Below are 25,534 nucleotides of genomic sequence, written 5' to 3' on the forward strand. Positions count from 1 at the left end.
GTCATTTTAAATGAATCGGACTTCCACTGTCCTACAAAGGAGTACCTGGGCTATTTTAAATAACAATTCACACACACGTTTGACCGCTTCCTTGTGACGACCTAACATTCAGACTTAGAGTCAAATCTCGAGTGCATTTTATTATTCTGTCCAAGCCTCAGTAAAACAGAGAGAATGGGGGGGGAAGGGGTGGGGGTGTCACAGGGTCCGGGTGAAAAATTATTTTCCTGCTGCTCACTCCGGCTGTGTCTTTCTCTCAATACCTCTCTCCACGTGGTGAGCAGTCGGGATGAGGGTGAAAGAAAAGGGCGCATTGTGCCTCCAGTCAGTGGCCTTATGTGTTGGAGAGGCTCTGGGAGGGTGATGTTCACTCAGCTGTGCTCCCTATACGCCATTGTTGCAAATTCCACCTCATTTCAGCCGCGCTGTTTACCGAGAGCTCACACAGGAGCCTGTTTTTTTTTTTTTTTTTTTTTTTTTTTTTTAAAAGAGGCGGCCGGAGCACCGTGAAACCTCACACACCTATCGCACATCTCGATTAGACTTTGATATTAGCATGTGTGACAAGGTGGCATCTGACACAACATATTTGGTTTAAGGGAAAGAAAATGAAAAATAAAACCTGAATTAATTTAACCGAGCTCAGGTTTAACGCCCACCTGTGCGCACAGTTTCCTTCTGTCACACACAGGAAGACACACGGTGACGTTAAGATTTTATAGGCTCATATCAGTACTCGAAAGCTCAGGCAAGGGCCTTTTATGTGATGAACTTGAGCGCCAATATATGAGGGTTTACTAAAGAGAGGCAGTGGACTCTTGGCTCAAAAGAAGGGGTGTTCACTCGCCATTTGAATGCAAAGTAGTGGATGAACAAGTGAGCTGTGTGTGTGTGTGTGTGTGAGAGAGAGAGAGAGTGTGTGTGTTTGTGTGTGTGTGTGTGTGTGTGTGTGTGTGTGGAAGGAGGGCCAACGGTGAGTTTTTAGAAAAGGGAGACTTGTTGAGAGAAAACTGTCACACATGCTTCTTTGGCACTTTAGTTCTGTCTTTCTTTCTCTGCACCACAATGCCACCAACGTGGACACGCTTTGAGACTAATCAATCCGGAGCATCCATTGTCACATTTTTGGAACGTTTTTCTTCATTTTTTCCCCTGTAAGTAATTTAGATACCTACTTTTTTCAGTGCGCAGGGAGACAGAATAAAAGTTGTGTGTTGGCCAATGCGCCCCTGCGTCGTTCCCATCCTGCAGAAGCATGTCCCGTCGGAAACAGAAACGACCCCAGCAGCTTATGAACCTGACCCTCGGTGCCTGTCGGATACTTGAGCATGGTGAGAAATATACTGAGACTATATATCAAAAGAATACTGGTTATTTAGTGGGATTGGATTCACATTCGTTGGGAAGTTTAGAACTCAAAACATTCACTGTTCCTCAACATGCAGAGATTGTTCCAGTTAGTTGCTCATAGTGATGGTATATTTTATGGTGTATCTACTGTATCATTCTTGTTAAGGCCTTAAACTGATGATTTACCTTTTTGCACTAACTTTGTGACCTAGGATGACTTGTTTAACCTTATATGGGAAATGCCATTTTTGGAATTTAAACAGCAACGTCATTATGGTCAGTTAAGACTTGTTTTTAATTGTGTTGATTTAATCTTCATCCACATTTCTAAATGGTTTCTTATCAGAATTACTAAACAGTGAAATAATTTAATTAGCATTATGTTAAACGCTTAGAAAAAGGCTTGTTGAAATAAATGGCCTACTGTCTTTAATTAATTCTCTGCGGTTGCAGCCATTAGCTGCTTTCTTTGCCCTGTAAAACCCAAATGTCTTCACTCCTCATCGCTGCCAGGTTCAAAGACACAGACCACCCAGAATAGGAGGCTATACAGTAAATAACTAGAGAAATAATTGGTGAAAAAGAATACAGTGAATTAGAAAATGTGTTTGTAGGAGCAAAGAGATGTGCATGAGAAGCTCAAGGAAAATGATGCCTTTGTGAGGCACTGTATAAGGTGTTCTTACCGCAATAGCATTAGACCCTATTGTCTCCTTTCAGCTTTGTTGCTGGGCACTGAAGCATGAACATACCCATGAAGAAGTGTGTGTGTGTGTGTGTGTGTGTGTGTGTGTTTGGGTGTGTGTGTTTGTGTCTGTCTGTTCACTCCAGTTACAGTAGTAGGCCCCACATTGTGTCATAAAAGTGTAGCTTTCAGGCAAACAGCAGTGAGTTCTGTATGTGTTAGTGTGAGCATGAGCAACCCTGTGCACACAAAATGCTCGCTCTTTTGTGTCTGTGTGTTGTACATTGACCGGCTGTGTGTAGGCCTATGTGCTTTCACATCCGTCTCTCTATGCATTTCTGGGCTAAGTTAGGTTGTTGATGGGCTGTGAGTCATCGTGTCTGTCTGCGGGGCTGTTTGTTTTTCTTTGTGCGGCATCTCTCTTCCTCTGCCTGGCCCTAAACCGTATCAGGAATGCGACCTCAGAGTGTTTAAGGTCAAGACTGCCAGCCAATCAGGCACCCAGTACAGTGTCCAGTACCTAACCAGCACCTAACCCTTGGCACCCCATTGGGCTACTGGGGGAAGGGCTCTTAAGGAGATGAAAGAAAGACGGATTGAATGGAGGAAGGAAGAAAGAGAAGGAGGGCAGGGATGGAAGTGTGTGTATGTGGCTTCTTTTTATTGGGGGGTTCCATTGTCTTGTGCGTGTTGCCCTGGAAACAAGGTAGACACCTCTATGGGTGAGCAGTGTATTCTTGCAGATCAGTGTAATCTGTGTGTGGGTGTGGGTATGTGTGTGTGTGGCGACTGTGTTTAGGAGGCTACAGTTGATGAGGACGGACAGGACAAAGAGGAAAACAGTGGTTGAATATAAAGTGGTGGAAATTAATCCCGAAGGTTAAAAGTCATCTTTTGAACAACACAATTCTTTCATTATCTCATTATCAAGTAGCCACCTAATAAAATCCTTTATTTCTCACTGCTGGTTTTTGTAAGTTGTTTTTAAAGTGCCCTGAGAAGTAGATTTGTACTTTAAAAAGTTTTTTTTTTAGAAAGCTATATTGTAAAAGAAGATTTTAGACCATTATGCAAATCTTGATTGTCTTGTTATCATTAACAATGATAAAATCACATTATGATTTTCTTCTTTCAATTTCCTTAGATGACAACTTGGCAGTGAAGTCAAAATCCTTTCCATGTATCCTGGATTCTCCATCGTCCTCTCCATCGTCCTCTCTTCAAAGCTCCCAGCTGCCCCTTGCTCTCCTTTCATCTATTAAGGGCTCTCAGACCCCCTCTTTACCCACTGAGGATCCAGCGATATCCTGCTCACTGAGCCAGTTCTCCCACCAGCCCCTCAAAGACCCACAGCCCTCCTTCTCTCCTGACTTAGCTTACTACCCTCTCTCTTCACAAACTCGACATCCACCTGACCTTCAACTGTCTAGTTGCAAATCTGCATCATCTGCAAGTGCCCTCATCCACCCCTCCCGAAGCGAACATATGGCTTCTCCAAAGTTGGGGCTGTCAGCCACCACCACCACCTCTTCTTCCTCGTCCTCGTCCTCTGCCTCCTTATGTCCCCCACCGCACCCTGGAAGCCCTAGCCGTGTCCCTGAGGGCCCCCCAAGTCCTGTTACTCCCACTCCCAGCCCAGGAGTGACATCTGCCTCAGCTGCACCCTCTAGGGCCCAACTGAGCATTGCCCTGATCCTGGAGGAGCTCCGGGTGCTTCAGCAAAGGCAGATCCATCAGATGCAGATAACGGAGGAGATCTGTAGACAGGTGCTACGCCTCGGTGGAGCGTCCTATACCGTAGACACACCCTCCCAGCATCTTCTCCCTCCGCTGCCCCAGCTCTGCCTGGAAGGCAGCAAAAGGGCAGCCAGCCCAACTACCCAGCCAACTGGACTTCAGCCTTCCACCTCTGTTGCTCCTCTCCTGGCATGTTTCTCCTCCCTGCTACCTTCCCAGGCAGCCAACAAACCCACAAAGCCAAGCAGTTCCTTGTCTCAAATCCTGCAGCCCCAGAAGCCCCAGATGGAAGGAACAGGAGGGACTGCAGGGGCTCATGGTTATCTGAGGGTGAGTTCTCGACCCTCGGCTCCCTCCACCTCTTCCTCTGCTGCCATCTCCATGGCTTCCTCCACCTATCCGTTGGGCTTGTCTTTAGCTCTGCCCAACCGCTATCTCCATGAAAAATCTTCAAACACCACTTCAGTGAGTGGGCACAGTGGCCTGTCCTTCCTAAACTCATCCCTCCCCACATCAGTATCTATGGTCCCAAACTCCCAAAATGCTATGCAGTCTTTCTCTGGAGGAGCAGACTCTTCCTCTGCATCCAGCTCCTTCAATACTGGCCGCCTCCAACATGGCTGCCGCTTTTGTGGAAAAATGTTTAGCAGCGACTCTTCCCTACAGATACATCTACGCTCACACACAGGGGAACGGCCCTACCAGTGTCCAGTATGCCTCAGCCGCTTCACAACACGAGGCAATCTCAAGGTGCACTTCCTACGCCATCGTGAGCAAAACCCAGAACTCTCACTTTCACTCCTGCCACCTTCTTTGTTTGGATTAGCATTAGGGGCCACTGGGGGATCAGACATGGGACAGATCATGAGCAGTGGCAGCAGTACTAGTGGCATGAATATGATACAAAAGAAGCCAAAAAGCAGGAATGAGGATGAGACATGTGGAGATAATGTGGAGGTCAGTGGTACGAACACTGGCTTTTCTCTGGGAGCCTCTGGAGGATCTACCCCTTCTACCCTACCCCTGCCCCCTAGTGTAGACCTGGCTTTGATATCCCACTCTCTCCTGCAGCTTAATAGGGCTGCAGCTGTAGCAGCTGCAGCCTCTATCACCTCCGGCTCATCCCACTCTTCCTCTTCTACCTCCACCACTTCTCTGGCTACCTCTCTCCTCAACAATCCTTCCTTGTCATCGTCTTCCACCATCACAGGGTTATTCAAGGGTGCTAAGCAGCAGCACTTTGATGAGAACACTCCCCCTCATGCCCCAATGCTTTCCCCTGCTGCCTACTCCCAACTAGCCCACCTGCCTAAGCTCCTTTTCCCATCTGTCTCCACTTCTTCCTCTACCCCTGCTGCACACTCATCCCTCTACAACCATCCAGCCTTGGGCTTGCTACGCACCCCACTACCCTCTACTCCAGGCTCCCACCAACTTGCTTCTTCAAGCCATTCTCAGCTTTCTTTCCCTTTCTCTTCATTTCCTAAAGTCCCAGGTCCATCCACCACCACTCCATCCACCCTACCTTCCTCCATGGTTACCTCCACTCCTACATCTGAAACCTCCAAGCTGCAGAGGCTGGTGGAGAAGCTAGAGAAAGCGCCCCGCTCTTCTTCTCCGTGGACTGCATCCTCTATTTCATCCTCCATGCTGGAGATGTTATCTAGCGGTGCCACTTCCTCTTCAAGTTCAGCCAACAGTCGTTTCACAAATGCCAGCACTTCGACTACATATGTCATGGCCTCCCCGCCATCTTCGACTCGTGCTTCCACTTCTGTTTCAAACTTCACACATGAGATGGTTGCTGCCCTAGGCATGAGTGCCAATGGAGCGAGTGCCATTGCGGGAGGCTTCCTACCATCACTAAGCATTACAAGTCCAGCTGGTAACCTGACAACCAATCAGTGTGGGGTGTGTCTACGGGTGCTGAGTTGTCCCAGAGCACTGCGTCTGCACCAGGCTACGCACCTTGGAGAACGCCCTTTTCCATGTAAGATATGTGGTAGATCCTTTTCTACTAAAGGCAGCCTGCGGTCACATCTGGCCACCCATCATGCCCGGCCACCCAATGCTCGTGTCCAAAATTCTTGCCCACTGTGTCAGCGCAAGTTCACTAATGCCCTAGTGCTTCAGCACCACATCCGTATGCACCTTGGTGGACAGTTGCCCACAGATGGCACAGACGATTCTGCACATGAGATGCCAGCTGAATCAAATTCCAAACCCTTGTCTCAATCCCAGTCCACTGACTCAAATACTGTCTCTAGTAAAACACCACCTCTAGCAGGCCACTCAAAAAGCCCAGCCCCAAGCTCAGAATTTCAAACTCCAGCAGTAGGTTCAGTCCCTGCATTTGGCAGTACAAAATCAGTTGAGTTTACCAAAAATCCCAGCAAGTCTGGGTCCTCCAGCCCAGACCTCATCCCCCCGTCTGACCTTAGCCCTGACCCATTCATGAATCCCACAACAAAGACTCCACCACCAGGCAGTGTAGAACCCCCTCTCCTTTGTGTCAGTGCCCCCTTGCCAGCCTCCAAGCAGACAGATCAAGCTTCCCCAGTTGACCAAGATAACCAAGTTGAACAACAAGCTACTGTTGATGTCCATCTTCCTAAATCCGCCGCCTCTCCAATCTCCTCCACTGTTACCAAAACCACTGTGTCAGCTGATGCTATGGTAGTGGACTGTGGAGAGGATGAAGCTTCTACCTCCTCCGAAGCCTTCCAAGGCTCCAGAACAAACCTGGAGGACTTACAAAGCACACCTGTCCTTGGTGACCCCTTTGCTTACACCTGTCCCAGTACCTCCTCTGATCTCATCCTGAATCAAGATGTTCCTAATGTTATTGCAACGCCAACCTTGGAATCAGAGTCAGTCTCCCCAAGGCCCAAATCACCAGAACCCATGGAAGAAGACAAAGATCAGTCTTCTCCACCAGCAACACCAAAGCAAGACCAAGCAACTGTGCCTGACGAGGACCCCAGCGTGACGTCCACTTTGGAGACTGCTGAAACTGTTGCTGCTGAGGTAATGGGTGTATCACAGAGACCTGCCACTTTTGTAAGGGAGACACGTCAGAGCTTTCATTTTGGTTCTTATGGGAGGGAAGACCGGGTAGAAGATGTTAAGATTAGTGGATTGGCTCCAACTGAAACACTGGATGGTTCTGTCCCCATCAACCTTACCCCAACCCTCCCATCTCCGATGTCTCGCCCCGAGAAGAAGACCTATTGCTGTGCTGAGTGTGGAAAAGAGTATGCCAGTCGCAGTGGACTGAAGGTGAAGAAAATAAATGTTATGATATTAAAAATAACTTTAACAAGATATGTTGGAAGAGTACTTGTTGTATTAAATTGTTTATTTTCAGGAGATTGAAACTATATTTTACAGCCTTAGTACAGAACTAAAGCTGTAAAATAAAAAAAATCTTTGTGTTAAGAGTTGCTAAAAATGTGCTTTATCTTCCTAGGGGCACATGAAGCACCACGGTGTGGTAACCAAAACAATACGTCCACCAGCCCGAAGTAGTCGTTCCTCCGCTGACCAACTTCCTTCTTCCACATCTATGGCTTCCTTAAATATTCCCGCCACCAGGAGCTCAGCAGGCTTCTGGAACCAGTACCAAGCCTTCCTCAACACCAGTAACGAGCCAACTGATGACCCAATTGCTGGTGGCCAAGGAGATGATGAGATGGATCCAAGAGGCACTGAGGAAGCTGGGGAAGGGTCTAGTGAAGGGTCATAAGTCAAGTCAGTGTGATTGGCTGGATAATGTTCTGGTGTTTTCAATCAATGTTTACCTTTTGGTGAAACTATATGAACATTTGCGTAGTACCTGCTTCCTTAACACATTTCAAGTAGCCCGTCAGTTCGATAGTCAGAGTAATACGTTTGTACGTCAAAGTTGTGAGTGAATCAGCTTGGTCTTGTGGTGTTAAAAAAAAAAAAAAAGAAGAAAAAAAAAAAGACAGCTAATGTACAAATAAAGATGAAAATATTCGAGAAGTAACAAAGTCCAGTTTTTGCTAGATTTGATAAAAAGTGACACTACCTTTTGTCTGGCTGAAGTTGTTAATAGTTTGATTCACGTTCTAACAAAGTATCCCTGATGTATCAATGTTTCATATCAGACCTGAGTCAAATAGAGTTTTTTTTGTTTTATTTTTTGAACATTTGACATTAGCTAGTTAGTGAGTCACAAGATAGTGCACTAAAAGAAAAGTTTCAAATAAGTAAATGTCAGTATGTAAACATTTCGGTACTTGTCGTGTTGTGCCATGTACCAAATCTGATCCAACTGGCACCAAAGGAGGCTCAAGCTAACCAAAATGTTATTTCTTTGCGAATGCTTCCCGACTTGCGTCTGTTTCATATCTAAAAGATGTTTTCCTTCAGTCACAGAAGAAACTGATAAAAAGTTTTGCTTTGCGTGAGCACACGAGGCCAACAAACTGAATGTGTTTTTGTGGGGAATATTATGTTTTTAGTCCCGTTTTGTGGTTCAGATAAACTACTCACTCATGTCATTGTGATTTACTTTTCACTATATTGTCCTGTCAAACCAGAAGCACAGCTGCAATGTTTGTGAACCCAGTGAGGACATGGTCTTGTGTGTGTGACCTTAAGCTTTGTGAATATTATGATTGTTGTTTGGTCCAAAAGTAATATCTGTAACGCTTTTCAGTTACTAAAACTTTTAAGTTGCTATAAATATATCAGAAGTCTATGTCTGTCTGTTGTAAGCTGTACGTTCAGTGCTCCATATTAAAAAGGAATTTTGAAAAAACATCTGGCTCCTTTTTTTGCGCTACATTTACACAACAAAATATATTGTAACTGGTGTACAGACTTTATTTTCATAAAACACAGCATGAACACATGCTTGCAGACATTTGTGTGTCCAGTTATAACATCAACAATCCCCAACAGTCACACGTCATTGATCATTGCTCTCTGCCAAGACAATCAAAGCTCTCCTCTCTTGTGTCACATCAACGGAGGGGAGTGGAGGAGGCCAGCTGTCTTTCCTCAGCTAAGGCCAACACAGCAGCTGAGCTACAGTATGTGTGCACATAAGGTTGGTAACAGGAAATGCGTGTGTCTCAAGTCTTAAACGTTTTACTCTGTTAATATATTTACACATTTGTCAGCAGCCATCCTGTTCATGTGAAATCTATAGTTGCCATTCCATCGAGTGCTATCACATGCTTGTCAATGAACACACAGCCTGCAGTTATAATCTGGAACCAAACCAGCACTGTCTTTACAGAGGTTAGACATCAAATATGTCCTTCTTAATGAAAGCAGAGGAGCATGCAGGACAAAATAATCCATGGTCAGTGTGATGCATTGTTGTATAGTAGGAGGCTATATACCTAATCTGACATGTGAAGTGTTTAAATGTGTGTGCAATATGAGCATTAGAGGGCGCAATTTCCCATTTTAAACACAATTTGGTGCTGCATGTTGAGTTTGTTTGGGCCTTTTTGAACAGGACTCAATAAAAATCAGTGTGAGACAGTATCAATGTGTGAAGTGTAAAATGTACATTAAGATGAAGAACAACCTGTAATTAACTGATGAGTCCCCTGTGTCTAAAACCGAAACAGTACAACAGAAATAATAGTTTAACAATTATTGGTTATTGCCGTGGGCATTAAAATAAGGGTATGAGTAAAAACAGTTTTTAAGGTGAAATAATGTCGTGGATTGATTACGTGTATAGTAATATTTCTGTTCATGACACCCTGAAAAATTACCACAGCTTTAAATTGAGTTCAAATAGTTTGAACTGTGCAATTTGTTGTAGGATTTTGTCGTTTGGCTCAATGTTTGCGCTCTTTTCTCTGCTACTAATAACAGCTATGCATTTTATGGAGCATTGAGGCATTTAATCACAGCCTACGAGTAAAAGCGAACCGTGCCAACTCTAATGTGAAGGTCGCTCAGTTGATTCCAGCCCTCCATGTCAGAGGGGCGGGCTGATTTAGGAGGGGGAGGTTTACAACCCTCTAGTTTCCAGCTAAAGGTCTCCAGGGAGTATCAAACTACCACGTCTGCAGCGGGGAGAGAGGGGAAGAGGAGAGGGGATCAAAATAAGCCGACTGGAGGATAGAGAAGAGAGGACAGCGAGGAGTCAGGACTGCTTCATGAAAACAAAGTCGGCTGTAACATCTGGAGCAAAGCGCAAACTGAATTTGGACATAAAATAGGCGCCGCCTGTAGCCAGAGCCCCTTACATACTTCCTGCTCCCAGTATAGTATTGTAATAGTGTTGGCTAAAATTCACCAAAACGCGAGCAGAATGCACACTGGACAAATACTCCTCGTAGTTTAGGTAACTCAAGTAAATAAGTTGCAGAGGCGCATATCTTCTGGAAACTCGTTTTGTGCTTTGCGCCAAGTCGATCTCGGGTGCGACGTTTTCGTTTATTGGATACGTCTTTTCAGAGACAATGTTTTGACAAATAGCAAAGTGAAGATTGCGCGAACTGTTACAGGAACATCTGTCTATTTTGTATTGCTTTTTGGAGAGACAAGTGATGGCACCAGAGCTCAAATCGCTTGTCCGACTGCTGCTGCTGGCAGTGGTGTGGGAGCTGAGCGCACATGGAGCGACGGAGCGACAAGTCAATCCAGAGGTGAGGAATAAATCCAGAGGTGAGGAATAAACCAAGTAGAGGAGATAATAAGGCCAGAATAGAGGAATTAAGCCAAATAAACAGATGAAAAATCAAGCAACAGAGTTAGATAAATACATCCAGAATCAAGGAATAAAGCCAGATAAATAAATCAAGAATTAAGGAATTAAAATAGGTAAATACATCCAGAATCATACTTATAGAATATCTTATGGAAGATAAATACATTTATAATAAAGCAAAATAAACCCAGAATCAAGGAATTAAGCCAGTTAAATAACCCAGGATTAAGGAATAAAACAAGATAAATAAATCCAGCATTATGGAATAAAGCCAGATAAATGAATCTAAAATAAAGCCAGATAATTGAATCCAGAATCAATGAATAAACCCATGATAAATACATCTAGAGAGGAATGCAGTATAGAGGAATAAGCTAGATAAATATAAGGAAATGCATTTAGGGTTCAGAAAGGTTTAAATTATGCGTGACTGAGAAATATGCTGTACCCTCATTTGTAGGAATGAAGGATCTTTTCTGCTAATTTCAATAATTTACTGATTTGACAACACCAACTTTGATTTCACAGGCCTTCATATAATACTAAACTGGTTTTGTTTGTGACCACCACAATAGCTTTGTTAAAAGTTTGCATCCTCATGGACAGTCATTTCAACAGTTGCCTGTAGTTGGCGCAGGGATATGGGAATGGCTTTGGCTCTGGGATAGAGGAAGCAGCCCATAATGATGATAGCGCTCGTGAAAACACTGCGAAATGCTGAGAGGGCAAAAGTGGTAGCAGTGCAGGAGAAAAAGCAAATGAGGAGAAATGCATGAGCTTGTATTGTGGTCGGGGCAGAGACAGAGGTAATTTTTTGGGGAATGGAGGGGAGGAATTGATAGTTGTGGGTGCAGTTATATTCAGAGGGATGGGGAGATGTAATTGTTGACATCTGTGCTAAGTTATGGCTCAGTGGATTCGAAGGAGGTGGGTTTTACAATCTGAGAGGTTCTTCAGCATCTCAGACGTGGTCAGTTGTGGAAAAACACTCACAGTTTGAACTCTAGTTCTGATCATTAAAGGGAAGAGTTTCCTGTTCTTCCCTGCTCTGTTCTTTTTACTGAGATCTGATCTGTTCTGTCTGCAGTATCAGCAGTCCTCCAACCCCACAGCCAGTGTAGCATCAGGAAGTTCTGTATTTATCTAGCAGGAAGTGAGTTGTTATGATACCCCTACACACCTGCTTCCCTCAGTATCATGAATACTGTGCGTGTGTGTTGGTGTGTACATGTGTAAGATCAGTGATTAGGCCTCACTGATCTTACACAAATGTCTCTGTAGTCATTGTATCCTGCCTATGGAATTGTAATTCCAGCTGAGACAGTGGAAGAAAACTCCATTGACCTACATAAGACCGTCAACTTCAAGGCACAATCCGTGGTTTAAATGTAACTAGAGGAGCTGGCCCAGGCTGTTAAAGTATTGTTCCCAGCAGTAAGAATGTGTGAGCAATATAGATCTATATTTCCCAAATAAGATCAATTAAGAAATACACAACAATACTCTTTCTTTATAAATCAATTTACTTATGTGTGAGTCATTTGTAAAGTGTTCAGTTGAGCATATATATAGCCAGTGGCTAACCCGCTAGCTTTACTGGGGATGCAAATTTCAAGGAATTTCCTCAATCAATTATTAGATGGTTTTACAATGGATAGTCGGTAATTGTTAAAAAATGGCGCAACACTGTTCTCCGACTCTCTCCTGATGCTATGCTACAAATGGCCAAATAAAGTTCAAAAAGTTTATTGTATCAAGTAATGCTAAATGACTTCTAGACTTCAATGGCGGACATAATAGATGCTAGGTAGATCTAGTACTTAGAACAATGTCTAAGCCATGTTTCTCAGATCAACAAAAAGAGCTGCAGGAAATTAAAGAAGGTAGTCACACATGTTCTGTGTTTTTCTTCCTTGTAATTGATCCTGGAGAAAGACAGCAAGGGTGTGATAGTTATCAACCATGAATTGAATTTACTGTATTGAAACATGGAGATGAGTTACAAGTTATTTGCTACTTTGGAAATAGGTTTAGTCATATATAGAGTTCTTTGATTTTGAGTTGACCTTTTGGTATCTACACAATCAAAAAGAACGTCAATGTAAACATTTAACAACCAGTAACCCAACGAACATGTCTAATGTCCGAATAAGAGAAAATGGAACTTTTAGCTACATCACAAGGGAAGTTATTTTTGTGGTAGTAGAAAGTAGAAAGGCTATCAAGTTTCTGTGGAAAATTGCACCAAAGTGCTTGGCCTGAAGTGCCCTGGAAAGTGTGTCTGTTCAATAAGTTTATGCTAATTTAGTGGTTTACCGCCTATGTTTTTATGTTTTTTTAAAACACTGCTTCCTGTGTCTATATTTACTTCATTCCAACATCGGATGTTTGTCATCACGTACGTTGCCTCCACAAACCAATTGAGTAGGTTGTGTTTTAATTAACCATAAGTCTAATAAAGTGAGTGGTTGAGTCTCTTTCTGTCGGTCTGAGTGGGGAGATAGACAGTCAGGGGTTGTGAGGATGCAGAGGTCATTTCCTGTGGTCTGTGGTACAGACAGGAAGTGGGCAGTGGGTTTTTCATTCGCCGCTAAAAAACACCTTGGTGTGTCAGCAAACAAGTGTGTGATTGAGACTCACTGGCGCACACACACACACACACACACACACACACACACACACATACCTAATCTCATATGTGCATAGACCTCTTCTTATGCACATTCACAAAGGAATGGCTACATGCTGAGGTCATTCACTGCAGAAGAAGATAAATGTACATGACATGGGATGATGAAAGCAGAGCCGGGAAGACAGTGAGGAGGCTGTTGATGACTAGAAAGGAGGGCATTGTGGCGATGGGAGTGATGCAATCTGGGAAACGGACAGTTGGAAAATGGAGCAATTATCCAGTTGATTCGGACAGGATGTAGATCATTGCTGTCATGCACACACATCCTGTATAAATATATGTCTCTTCCCTTGTGCTGCTAATGACAATAAGCAGGGACTTGAGAGAATTCAAATTGGTTAAACTGGTAACTTTGAACCAGTCCCATCTTGATGTCATACTAGTCTTTCAGCGGATGAAAGGAAGGAAGGAAGGGTGCGTAGGTTTTAGACAAAGCCACATCCTTAAGATCCCCAGTGGGTGGCCTGAGGGCAGCCTCCCTGAGGAAAGATAGGAGGTGTTACAGGAAATAAGGTAATACGCAAAGTCATTACCTCATTTCCTGTTCATAAAGGAAGCAAGCAATGAGCCAAATTTCAGGGAAGCTTTTTCCCGCCTTTGAGATTTTCTTGGTATTGTCTTATTGCTCAAATGACATTGGCAGATATGAGTTTTTCCACTCCTGTGTCACCAGGTCTTATTTTTATTGGCTGGAGAATGGTTGTTTTAATAGACAGCAGCTGGCGGATTTACACACACACACACACATGCCCCCATACACATTTAAAGGCCTTTTTACGTGTGTGTTGAGGAGCTCTTGGCCAGAGCGGTCAGCAAAATCGCACATGTTATCCTAAAGGAACAGCATTAGCCTCGGGCAAATGTTCAGACTGATTTTAACCCACATACCTACACACAAACTCCCCCACACACACAAACACACACACGATCACAGGGCAATAACGAGCTGTTGCAAGTGTAGTGGGGGCACACATCTGACATAATACTGCAGCTCTCTGGACAGACTGAGTGGATGTGGCATGAGGACCTGTGTGTGTGCTGTATACAGCATGCCTCAGTTGGACTCCCATCGCTGTTGACCGAAGTTTCTTTCCATTGGCCCTCACCAAACGGAACAACTGACTCTTTCTTTTCTGAAATGCAATCCCTCCGTCTCCCTCTTGTCATCCTATGCAAAACGAGCACTCTGCCTCCTGACATCCATAGCAACCATTGTTTGATTCTTGTGGCTCTTCCATTAAACAATAAACTCACATCGCTGCAGATGAGCGAGCTGCGCCCTTTACCTCCTGGATTTGGCGTCCTAGAAGTACCTTTGCTCTGTGCTTGTCTATGCCTGTGCGTTGTTAAAAATCAAAGGATCGAGAGTGACTTTAACGTGTGTTTATGGAGCAGTTTCTACATCAGTGATTCTCAGCCGGGGGTGCAGTAGGTTACCTCAGGGTGTATATGGAAAGATTGTGGAGGAGCTCAACTTCAAATGTAACTTGTGATTTGAATAAAATCAATCATATTGTCATATTAAGTCAGCTGTAATACGAGAACACCAGGTTTTGAGAGTGCTGGAAAACTATTTAGCTAGCAAGCATAGATGTTTGAACAGTTAGCTAAAAGTGATGAATAAACAGTTACAATAATTAGCACAAAGTAATGTATAAATGGTGAAATAGATAACTGAAACAAATGCATAAACAGTTGAAATTGTTAGCTTAAAGTAATGGATGAACAGATAAAATAGTTAGCTTAAAGTAATAGATGAACAGATACAATAGTTAGCTTAAAGTAATAGATGAACAGATACAATAGTTAGCTTAAAGTAATGGATGAACAGATACAATAGTTAGCTTAAAGTAATGGATGAACAGATACAATAGTTAGCATAAAGTAATGGATGAACAGATACAATTGTTAGCTTAAAGTAATGGATAATTTGTTGAAATAGGTAATAAAACTAATGCACATAAAGGTGGAAATTGTAGCTAAAAGTAATATATAAATAATGGAAATTATGGGTTGTCAATGAAGGGGTCTATGAGTTAATTGGAGAAGGCTGTGAGCGTACGGGTGGTTCAGAACCACCGCTCTACATCAAAAGACTGTATTAGCTTGGGCTGTCATCTCCTACGCCACTGTAAATAATGACCATTCCCTCTTCCTGCTACTGCTGTAGTTACTCAGCCCATTAGTCTGGTCAGAAATAGCAGAGTGCAACAGTGAATACGACTTTGTCGAGTCACCTTAGGGACTCGAGAAAGAGGTGTGGGAGCCTTAAAGGTAAAACAAGTGTTCAGTGTCACTCAACAGCAGTCTTTTGACTGAGCTTTAACTGAAAGTTAGGATTTTGTCGAAAAGAAAACAGATTGAATGACTGAAAGAGAAGAATATGGTTTTACAGTGAAATACATTCTGAGACGCTAAAGTTTGATTTTCCCGCTTATGTGGATGTGCTGGAACAGTAGAAAACAGTGAGTCTTTATGTGTCCACTGGAGCTCCCTGGGTGAGTCAGAACCAGAAAGGGCTCATTCAGGGTTGACGTCTAAACACTGAGACCTCCATGTCTTTCAAGGACAGACAGAGAGGGAGAGATTAGCCCATCAAGGGCCTCCAAAATGCCATTCTGCCATTCCCTGCTGCCCAAACTCACACAAGTATAGCCAGGTGTAAATATAAGACCACATATTCAGTTAATCTGTTAGCACCACATTATCAGTGGGAAAAATGCTGAAACAAGACATTTAAACATGTTTTGCCTTCTTTGTATCTTGCACCTATAAGCAGCAGATGAGCTATAGTCCTTTTCAAATTTGACAACTTAAATCTAAATGGGCTTCATAGTATTTTCTGTTGCATTTTTTGTTAATTTAGTAGCTGACAGGATGTAAACAGGGATCACAGCGGTTGCCCCATCAACAGAATGGCAAAGGAAAGGCCCATACAGCAACAATTGAGTGGCTCTGGGTGTGGTTGTTCATAAGTATTTATCCTGAAGTCACTGGGTTTTCCATAAGAGAGGGATGAGGGAGCAGAGAGGAGAAGGGGTGGGGTGACGAGGCGAAGACAGGGACATGGACGTGGGGGGAAGAGTTTGACTTTGAGGTTTGGATGCGCAGAGGAAGAAATTCCCAGTTAAATTACTGACGCTGCTGCTCGACTGGAGACATCGGTTGAGGTTGCCCAAGGCCTGCGTCTCACCCTGGGACACTCCCTATCTTTCTCTCGTCTCTCTTTTCAATCCTCTTCACTGCTCAAACACCCACTACGCCTATGGTTTTTAATCAGAACTATACACAAAGAAAAATCACAGTAACTTAAGTCACATCAAGCCCTAGCGTGCAAGGAAAAAAGTCAAACACAATCCTAAAAGTTCACTACAAGCTCACAAAGTAATTGTGTACAGCAGAATATCAAAGCCGGGTTCGGTTTTCACTGCCCTCACAATAGCCTCAGTGTTATTTGTCAGCCCGAGCTTGAGAGGGAAAGAGCTTAGGAGAAGCTGTGTGGGAGAGGTGCAGAGCGGAGCTGCTGGCACAGGTCCAGATGTCAAACCGGCACCGCAGTGAAATAGGTTTCCAGGGGAAAGTAAGGTCAAGCTAAACTGAGACCCAGGGATCTGGAGGCCTGAAGAACTCATTGACCATCAGAATATGTGCTTGAAGGGCTTCAAACTAATGTTTTCTTCATGTACAAACTCAACCACAGGGTGTTGCAATCTGCACTGAAACTCAAACAAGTAGCTACAGAATGACTTCAATGTAGAAACTGAAGTTAATCTTTAACTCTTTGAGGGGGTTTTCCTCGGTCAGTTTCTGTCTCGCAGGGTTTTTGTTGAAACCTGAACTGTCTTTGTTTGACTTTATGGGGGCTAAAGCTTGGCATTTTTCTTTCATGCTGACCTTAGTATTCATTTAATAAGGTCTGTAGTGGAGAGCCGAAGGTTGATGGTCGAATAGCTTTTGTGTTTAGTCATTAAACGGAGAGACATGCCAGGTGCTTGAAAATGTGTTGTTCTGACTGTCCAACTATATCCAGATAGCAAAACACAGAAAGATGTTACTCAAGAGCTTATTTTCGTCTTCAGCGAGGAATGTGTTGTTGCTGCAGTCACATAAAAACATCCTGAACTTGTAGTCTCTGTAATCAACATCATACCGAGTAGTTCCTTTACCCTGGCTCAGCTTCGTTAAACAACAAGAATCAGATGAAGTAGGACTTGTTCATGGGTCTGTTTGTAATTAAACCTTTTTTCTCTCTCCGTACTGAGACTGGAGTTTCCTTGGTTCCATTTTGCAATATTTCTCATGACTTCTACTGATCTCTCCTTTTTGTTTGGCTTTGAAGTCATGGCTGCAGCAGTACGGGTACCTGCCCCCGGGGGACATGAGGACCCACGCCCTCCGCTCCCCTCACTCCGTCTCCTCGGCCGTCGGCGCCATGCAGAGGTTCTACGGACTCACCGTCACTGGCACCTTTGACACCAACACGATTGAGTGAGCAACCTCGAACAGCTGTATTCTACATGTAGAGAAAGTGCAGCCTTTCCAACCTAGACTATCTCTTGCCGTGTTTTGAGTGGACTATGTCTCGTCTTCGGCAGGGCCATGAAGCGACCGCGCTGTGGCGTGCCAGATAAGTTTGGTGCCGAGCTGAAGAGCAACCTGAGGAGGAAGAGATACGCCATCCAGGGCCTGAAGTGGAAGAAGAATGACCTCACCTTCTCGTAAGTCAGCAATGTGCTGCGTCTCTAGATGCGTGATGGAACAGTACCTAATGCTACAATTCCATGTCTTACCTTCCCCCCCCCCCCTCCCCCCTTCACACAACCACACACTCTGCAGTATACAGAACTACACCCCTAAGGTGGGTGAGTACGAGAGCAACGACGCCATCAGGAAGGCCTTCAAGGTGTGGGAGGGCGTCACCCCGCTTCGTTTCCGGGAAATCCCCTACAGTTACATACGGGACAAGGTGGAGGAGTTTGCCGACATCATGCTCTTCTTCGCCGAGGGTTTCCATGGGGACAGCAGCCCATTCGATGGAGAGGGGGGCTTCCTAGCACATGCCTATTTCCCCAGTAATGGCATCGGTGGGGACACCCACTTTGATGCGGCTGAGCCGTGGACTGTTGGGAACAAGGATCTGACGGGTGAGGCTCTTTTGAATCTATGTCAAAGCTGATATTTTGATAAATGAGGGGAACGTTTTCCTCTGAAACTGATGATGCCACAATGTTGGGAGGTACTCTGTATGTTGGGAGTCAGCAGGACTCTTCATTCTGCTGCTGTGGGCAAACACAAGCAGCAACATGTCGAGTCTTGTGCCAGTACATTTAAGGGAGTTAATATCCTGTGCTATGTTGATACTGCAGAAATGAAGAAGTGTTTATTTCTGGAGCACAGCAGACACGTAGCTTTGCACTGTCAGCTGTTTGAGTGACACATCTTCCTATGATCTGCTGATCATTTAATCTTAGATTCACTGAAGTGATAAGTGTTTGTGTGCGTTTGAGTCACTTAAAAATTAGGAATCAGCAACATTTACTCCTCCAGTACCTATCGTCTCATCAGCATAAGAGCAAACTCCTCCTATTTCTCTCAGATACTGCTTTCAATTGCTTCCGAAATTGAATCCTATTAAATGGTGTTTTGGTGTTGACGCTGTTCCAGGTAATGACTTATTCCTGGTTGCGGTCCATGAACTGGGCCATGCTCTGGGTCTGGAGCACTCCAATGACCCTTCAGCCATCATGGCTCCCTTCTACCAGTGGATGGACACCGAAAACTTCCAACTTCCTGACGACGATCGCAGAGGCGTACAGCAACTTTATGGTGCGTTGTTGGACAGTTGAACTTTGTTTTCCTAACTGAAGTGATACACCACCAGAAATCTGAAGAAAGGTGTCTTTCCAATGATGTATAAGACCCTTTCTATTTTTGTTTGTTTAATCCTTGGTACTCTTTTTTTTCTCTGTGTTGTCTGCTGCTACAATTATCTATTTTCTCCATGGGGGATTATTAAGCTTCATTGGCTCCAACAGAAACAGCAGTAGATGAAGCGTAAACGTTTAAGATTTAAGTTTACGAAAATCCTTTTCACATAGGTTCAGGCCCTCACACCCCCGATGTATCACCCCGTACGCCGAACCACAACCCAGAACCCACATATTCACCAGACAAGCCTCACTTTGGCCCCAACATCTGTGACGGACACTTCGACACCATCGGCATCCTCAGAGGAGAAATGTTTGTGTTCAAGGTAAACTCGCACAACCTTGTCTGACCTGTAATATGACAGTATGTTCGAGCAGGCTGTTAATAATTCTCTTTTTCACTTTCAGGATAAATGGTTCTGGAGGGTACGTAACAACCATGTTCTGGATGGATACCCCATGCCGATTGGTCACTTTTGGAGGGGATTGCCCACCCATGTCAATGCCGCTTTTGAAAGGGAAGATGGGAAATTTGTTTTCTTTAAAGGCAAGTCTGGCTTCAGAATAGTAACACAACATCTAAAAGACTTCCCTTAAAAAGCAGTCATCGTCAAACAGTCAACATCTTATCTCATGTGTACTCTTTCTGCCGTTCTCTCTCTCTCCAGGGGACAAGTATTGGGTGTTCACTGAATCCATTCTGGATCCTGATTCCCCTAAGACTCTAAAGGAAATGGGCACTGGGCTTCCCAAAGATCGAATGGACGCCGCTCTCTTCTACACCCCCACTGGACAGACGTATTACTTCAGAGCAAACAAGTTAGTCATCCTCCTTCTGTGTGTCTGTATGTGTGTCATATCCCACGATGAAACTGTACTGAAGTTTATAACCTACTGACTCCAAAGAGCATGCATTTGTGTCAACACCACCAAATGATATGTTTGACTATTGACCATATAAGGTCAAAGACTAGGTCAGTCACTTATCCCAAATTACAAACCTGCATATCGTTTAAACATTGAAATAAACATTGAGGAACTTTAAAGCTTGCTAAGCCCCCCCCATGTTTACACTATAGTCATCATTTAAAAACAGTTGGGTAAAATGTGGCAATCCGTGATTACAGTGCAAACGGCCACCCACATAAACAGAGTCCATGACAAGTGTATGCTGTTATTTAAAAAGAAACTTAGTCAACTAGTCTCGCTGTTGAAAGAGTTACCACCAATCTATCTATCCATATTTCTACAGAAAACACCCATTTTGTGAACTGCTTTGTGGTTTAGTTTTAGCAGAATCACTAAAGCACATTTTCAAGTTATTGGGGTCAAAATAAAGTCCAGGTCAGGTCACCGAGTCAAGTCTTCAGTCAAGTCTCTTGTCTTTTACAAGCTGAGTGTCAAGTCACAAGTTCTTTAGAGGAAGTAAAGACTCAAGTCCTGAAGGCCTGTTCAAAGTCTAACTTCTGTCAGAACAAGTCTCAAGTCAAGTCCCAAATCCTTTGGGCCAACGAAAAGTCAAGTCTCCTGAATTTCTTGACAAGTCAGTTCTCAAATAATTTGAGATAACTGCAGGTCGAGTATGCTAGGGCAAGTCATAATCAAATCTCAAGTCTGTCAGAACAAGTCTCAAGTAAAGTTTCAAGTCCTTTTGGGCAAGTCCAAGTCAAATCTTATGTCTGTCAGAACAAGTCCCAAGTCCCGAGACCATTAACTCACCACAGCCGTTCCTCTCTTTACCTTTCCCCTCTTCTTTGTTTAGATATTACCGTTTCAACGAACAGACACGGAGCGTTGACAGTGATTATCCAAAAGCTATTAGTGTGTGGCAAGGAGTGCCTGACAACATCAAGTCGGCCTTCATGAGCAAAGACCAAGGTAAGGGCGGCGTGTATATTACCTAGACTATGTTCTCACATCTTCGTGTCAACCAATACTTGTAGAAGTTGCTTTTCTGTTGAGTTCCCGTTTGCTTCTCACATTTCTTTCTTCACCCCCCCCCCAGTGCACACCTACTTCTACAAAGCCAACAAGTACTGGAAGTTCAACAACCAGATGATGCGCGTGGAGCCGGGATACCCCAAATCAGCCCTCAGCGGCTGGATGGGCTGCCCCAACGAAGACCCCAAGACGGACGGAGGAAGAGGCGGCGGCGGACACGACAAGGACAAGGAGAGGGAGAAGGACAAGGAGCGGGAGGATAAGGACAGAACCAGAGACAGAGAGAGGGAAAGAGAGAGGGATAGAGAGAGGGAGACGGAGAAGGAGGAGGACACGGAGGTGATCATTATTGAAGTGGATGAGGAGGAAGGGGTAGGGGGTGGCAGCGGAGCAGCGGCTGTGGTGGTGCCGCTCTTCCTGTTGGTGTGTGTGATTGCGACCCTGGCCGCCTTGGTGTTTTTCCGTCGGTACGGTACCCCACGCCGACTCCTCTACTGCCAACGATCTTTACTGGACAAGGTGTAGACGGAGGAGGAGGGGAGGGAGAGAGGAGGGAAATACAGGGAGAGAAAGAGAACAGAAAAGTGGAAGGAAATCTTAAAACACAGATCATGAGAGCAGAAGAGATCAAAAACTGGAGAACGAGCAGGAGGAAAAGCACCAGACTTGCATTTTAAAATATTCGTACCACTGCCAGATTCCTTTTGCTCAACCACTCCATCCTTCCATTTTTTCTCTCTCCCTCCCGTCTGGCTTTGCCTCTCTCCTCGCGGTTACTGACGCCAGCTCATTGCTGTTTGTTTTAGCCTTTTTCAAAGTCTTATTTTTAGTTTCTTTCAGTGGTCAGTGTTTGTGTCCTTGTGAATTTCCGCTTCGAACCTGCATCTCCATGACGCACATTCTAGCATGTTCTTACGAGCGAGCGAAGAGCGAGTTTGATCGTTCGTTCCTTCCCCTCAGCACACACACACACACACACACACTTGGAAACCACAGTGGCATTGTCATTGTGTTTTTTAATCTTCCAGTAGAGTAACATATCAGAGCCAGTATGGACAATAAAAGGGAAAACAAACCATTAGCTCAAGTCTTTACGAAGCATGACATACACTCCTATCAGAGTAAAGCAATACATTTTTCCTTTTCCTTTTTTTTAATATCAATGTCTTTAGTGCTGATTATTATTATAAATGATGTTGTCATTATTATTATGACTAATACTATTCTTGTTGTTGTCCTACGTGTAAAGAATGTGTTTTTTGTACATTGTCATTAAAACGTCCTGCTGGACAGTGACATACAGTTTTTAAAGTGGCCTTAATTTTATAAATGTGTGGGGACAGTGAACGGGGTTATGTATTCTTGAAACTTGATTGTTTTTTTTGTTTTTTTTTTACCTTGAATCAATCTCAAATGAAATAAATTGAAGATCTGAAAATGACTCCTTTTTGTCATTGTACTTGTTTACAGTTTTGAAACCATGGTGCTACATTACTAGTCAGGGGTTATAAGTAGTTTAACAACAACGATGATGATACTAGTGATACTAATACTGATAATGATCTAGTTTTCTCTTTGTGTGTGTGTGTGTGTGTCCTTACTCACTTATATTTTTAAGCTTTTCTTACAAAATAAAGTAATCTCAAAAGGCTTTCTGTGCTTTGATTTTCACTCAGTAAAGCATTCACTTAATATTTCTTTCTTCGTGTCATCTTTCTGTTCACGGCTTGGAGCAGAACCGGAGCCACTCACTCTCTTAATGCGGCAAGATTTCCACCTCGGTCCCCAGGTGCTTTCATATAATCCAGCTCTTACCTGTACTCTTCGCCTTATGCTCTCGTATTGATCTCACCCGTCTGGTCCTCACCACGTCTTCCTGGACCTCCAGGTTTCTTGCTCCCCGGCTGCATCGCTCTTCTTTACTGGGGCTCGGAAACTGGCAGGCCAGGATCTGGGTCGGAAAACGCGGACTGGATCCAAAGCTTAAGTAGAAACAGGGACGAAGAGGATTGTGTAAAGTCCTTGCTGCACAGCAGGAAAACATATCTCAGCTATACGGTTAGAGAGACAGGGTGTGTGTGTGTGTGTTCTTGTCCATACTTATGAGGACTATGAGGTGGGTGAGGAAAGTGGACCACATGTTCTTTTCTCTAATCCTAAATGTTTTGGATTTAGGGTTTAATATTCTATGATGGGCTCGGTAAGTGAATGTGGTCAACGCAGGTCCCCACAAGTATAGCAATACAAGCATGCTCTCATGCATGTTTTGCACAGCTATAAATGCCATTATTTGTGCATTATGCACTGTGTATATGTACACTCCCATCCAACACGAGCCAATAAAAGCTCAAACAGCAAACTTAGGCGTCTCCTAACTCCTTAATGATCCCACTAATGAGCAACCGCCATACAGCTATTAGACCCGCTGTAAAGATGACTGACTGCAAGAGAAGGAGTGGGTGGGAGTCATCGCCTCTATGATATGTTGTGATTACAGCAATGGGGCTCTATGCAATGAAAATGATGAGGTATTTTCCTATTGTGCCCAAAAGGGCCAGGGCGCCCATTTGTCTCCACTGTGCTGCAGTGTCTTAAAGAGCTGGGCGCTGGAGAGAGAAGTCACGAGGCTTTTTTTGTGAGGGGGGGGGGGGGGGGGGGGGGGGGGAGGAGGAGATGAAGGAGGAGTGAGGAGGGTTAAGTCACATTTGGATGCCAGAGATGGAGCAGAATTCCATGAGCAACATCTGGAATTTCAACTGCATCATGTAGGCCAGACCCACAGCGGGATGGGGGTTGGTTTGGATATGTTTAATTGGCTTTTTTTTTACTCCATCATGGTCACAATAAAGGATATGTAAAGTACGATTATATGTTTTGGGAGTTTTCTTCCGACTCAGCAGGTTTCAGTAAGCATCTGTGTTTGTGCACGATGTTTACTTCGCTCAAATCATCTCCATGGCCCGCACACAAGTCAGACATCTAGCTACGGGTCACGACTCTGATGTTTTCCGTCCTCCACAGCTGATTCTGCAGAGCGAGGAAAAGATTCGCCTCAGCATAATTCTTCCCCACAGCGCTCTCCTTTCTCTTCTCTCTGTGTAACCGGAGAGCTTTTCTTCACTGTCTGCGAAATGACTCACTCCTTTTTCACAAAGCCCGACAAAAGAGCACACCACACGGCCCCGGACGCTTCCAGCCACCTCCACTCCTCTGGCTCTCACATTTCAACACAGATAAAGGAAAAGGTAATTTCTAGCAGTGATTCCAGTGCTGCTGATCACTTTCCACAAAAGCAGAGTTACAAACAGACTCCTCCATCCTTTCCTCTGTGCCAAGTGCCTCACATACATCTACATACATTGAACCCTAGACGCCATTAACAAGCTCCTTTTATGTTTCTGTCTCTGCGCTGGACACTTCCTGTGCCTGTTTCGGTTGGCATGTGAATAGCCTGCAAGCTGATGAGTGGAAACTTCCAAATAGGGTAAGTCCTGCTCTTGGCTATTGTGTCTCATAATAGCCGACCCGAATATCATGCTGTAATTGCAGAACCAACCTCAGAGAGACTAACTGATGAACAGAGAACGGTTAGTGTTGCACTCTGCCTGGCAACAAGGACATGAGATGGTGGAAATGGGCATTTCTTATGGGAACTGGTGAGTAACTATATAGGTTACACATGGTTTTCATTTGCATCAGTTAAAGCTCTGCCACATCCTGCACCAAGCACTAATACAACAAACAGGAACAGGGGATTTCTCTCCGGGGTCTCTTACTCTCACACACAACCGAACACACATGGACAGATAAAGCGCACGAGCTTGTGGTCACTTAATTCACCGAAGGGCAGAGGTGATGTGGTTGCCGCTTGTTTGCTTGTGTCCAAAATGTTTCCAGAAACAAATGGGAGGGACCGACATGAGATTTGCTTCGCATGTTTGTGCTCATCTGGGTCGTTAAGTGGCCTCTCTGGCCGTCCTTTTGAGCGCCACCATCGGGCAAACGAGACAGCAATGTATTACTGCACCTTATGAAGTTGAGAAACTTGAGAGACGAATTTGTTAAAATGGTCTCAACTGACACACCTGAGGAATCTACAACTCCCATAATGCAATTTGAGTCCTTTGGTTAAGACTCAATTGTGCCTGATAAAGTCAGTTTCTTTCAAACTGACGACCCCTTAGTGACACTGGCTTTGAGTTAAAAGTGCTCTGGTCTCCAAGTCAGTAAAAATATGGGATGGATTTTCTTTTCATCTAGCCCCACCATCTAATACAATCTCACAGCATCCCCACCAGCCTCAGCCATACTTTGGGTTTTAAGCTAATTGCCAATGTTAGCATGCTAACACGCTAAACTAACATGGTAAACACGAAACCTGCTTAACATCAGCATGTTGTCATTGTGAACATGTTAGCATGCTAACACGCTAAACTAACATGGTAAACATGGAATCTGCTTAACATCAGCATGTTGTCATTGTGAACATGTTAGCATGC

General features: G+C 44.2%; 2 protein-coding genes across 2 annotated transcripts; both read left to right on the forward strand.

Moving 5' to 3' along the window:
* Nucleotides 1-1,255: 1,255 nt before the first annotated feature.
* On the forward strand, nt 1,256-7,601 carry sall2 (spalt-like transcription factor 2; the record flags this gene model as incomplete). The annotated part of the gene is made up of 3 exons (XM_079173201.1): nt 1,256-1,331; nt 3,180-7,051; nt 7,242-7,601. The coding sequence occupies 3 exons, from the start codon at nt 1,256-1,258 to the stop codon at nt 7,515-7,517; spliced, it is 4,224 nt and encodes a 1,407-aa protein (XP_079029327.1). The 3' UTR covers nt 7,518-7,601.
* Nucleotides 7,602-9,848: 2,247 nt separating this feature from the next.
* On the forward strand, nt 9,849-22,476 carry mmp14b (matrix metallopeptidase 14b (membrane-inserted)). Its single transcript, XM_079173203.1, has 10 exons — nt 9,849-10,413; nt 17,507-17,655; nt 17,763-17,885; nt 18,004-18,311; nt 18,832-18,993; nt 19,266-19,420; nt 19,503-19,641; nt 19,763-19,913; nt 20,857-20,972; nt 21,100-22,476. Exons 1-10 carry the CDS (start codon nt 10,315-10,317, stop codon nt 21,558-21,560), a joined length of 1,863 nt encoding a protein of 620 aa, XP_079029329.1. The 5' UTR covers nt 9,849-10,314; the 3' UTR covers nt 21,561-22,476.
* Nucleotides 22,477-25,534: the final 3,058 nt, after the last annotated feature.

This window comes from Pholis gunnellus, assembly GCF_910591455.1.
Source record: "Pholis gunnellus genome assembly, chromosome: 14".
NCBI lineage: Eukaryota > Metazoa > Chordata > Actinopteri > Perciformes > Pholidae > Pholis > Pholis gunnellus.

What these genes read in the sequence shown, in the direction of transcription:
- mmp14b (XM_079173203.1), top strand. Translation starts at nt 10,315, where the DNA reads ATGGCACCAGAGCTCAAATCGCTTGTCCGACTGCTGCTGCTGGCAGTG. An exon ending in AGCGACAAGTCAATCCAGAG is followed by an intron (nt 10,414 to 17,506) that starts GTGAGGAATAAA and finishes TTGGCTTTGAAG; the next exon opens with TCATGGCTGCAGCAGTACGG. An exon ending in TTTGACACCAACACGATTGA is followed by an intron (nt 17,656 to 17,762) that starts GTGAGCAACCTC and finishes CGTCTTCGGCAG; the next exon opens with GGCCATGAAGCGACCGCGCT.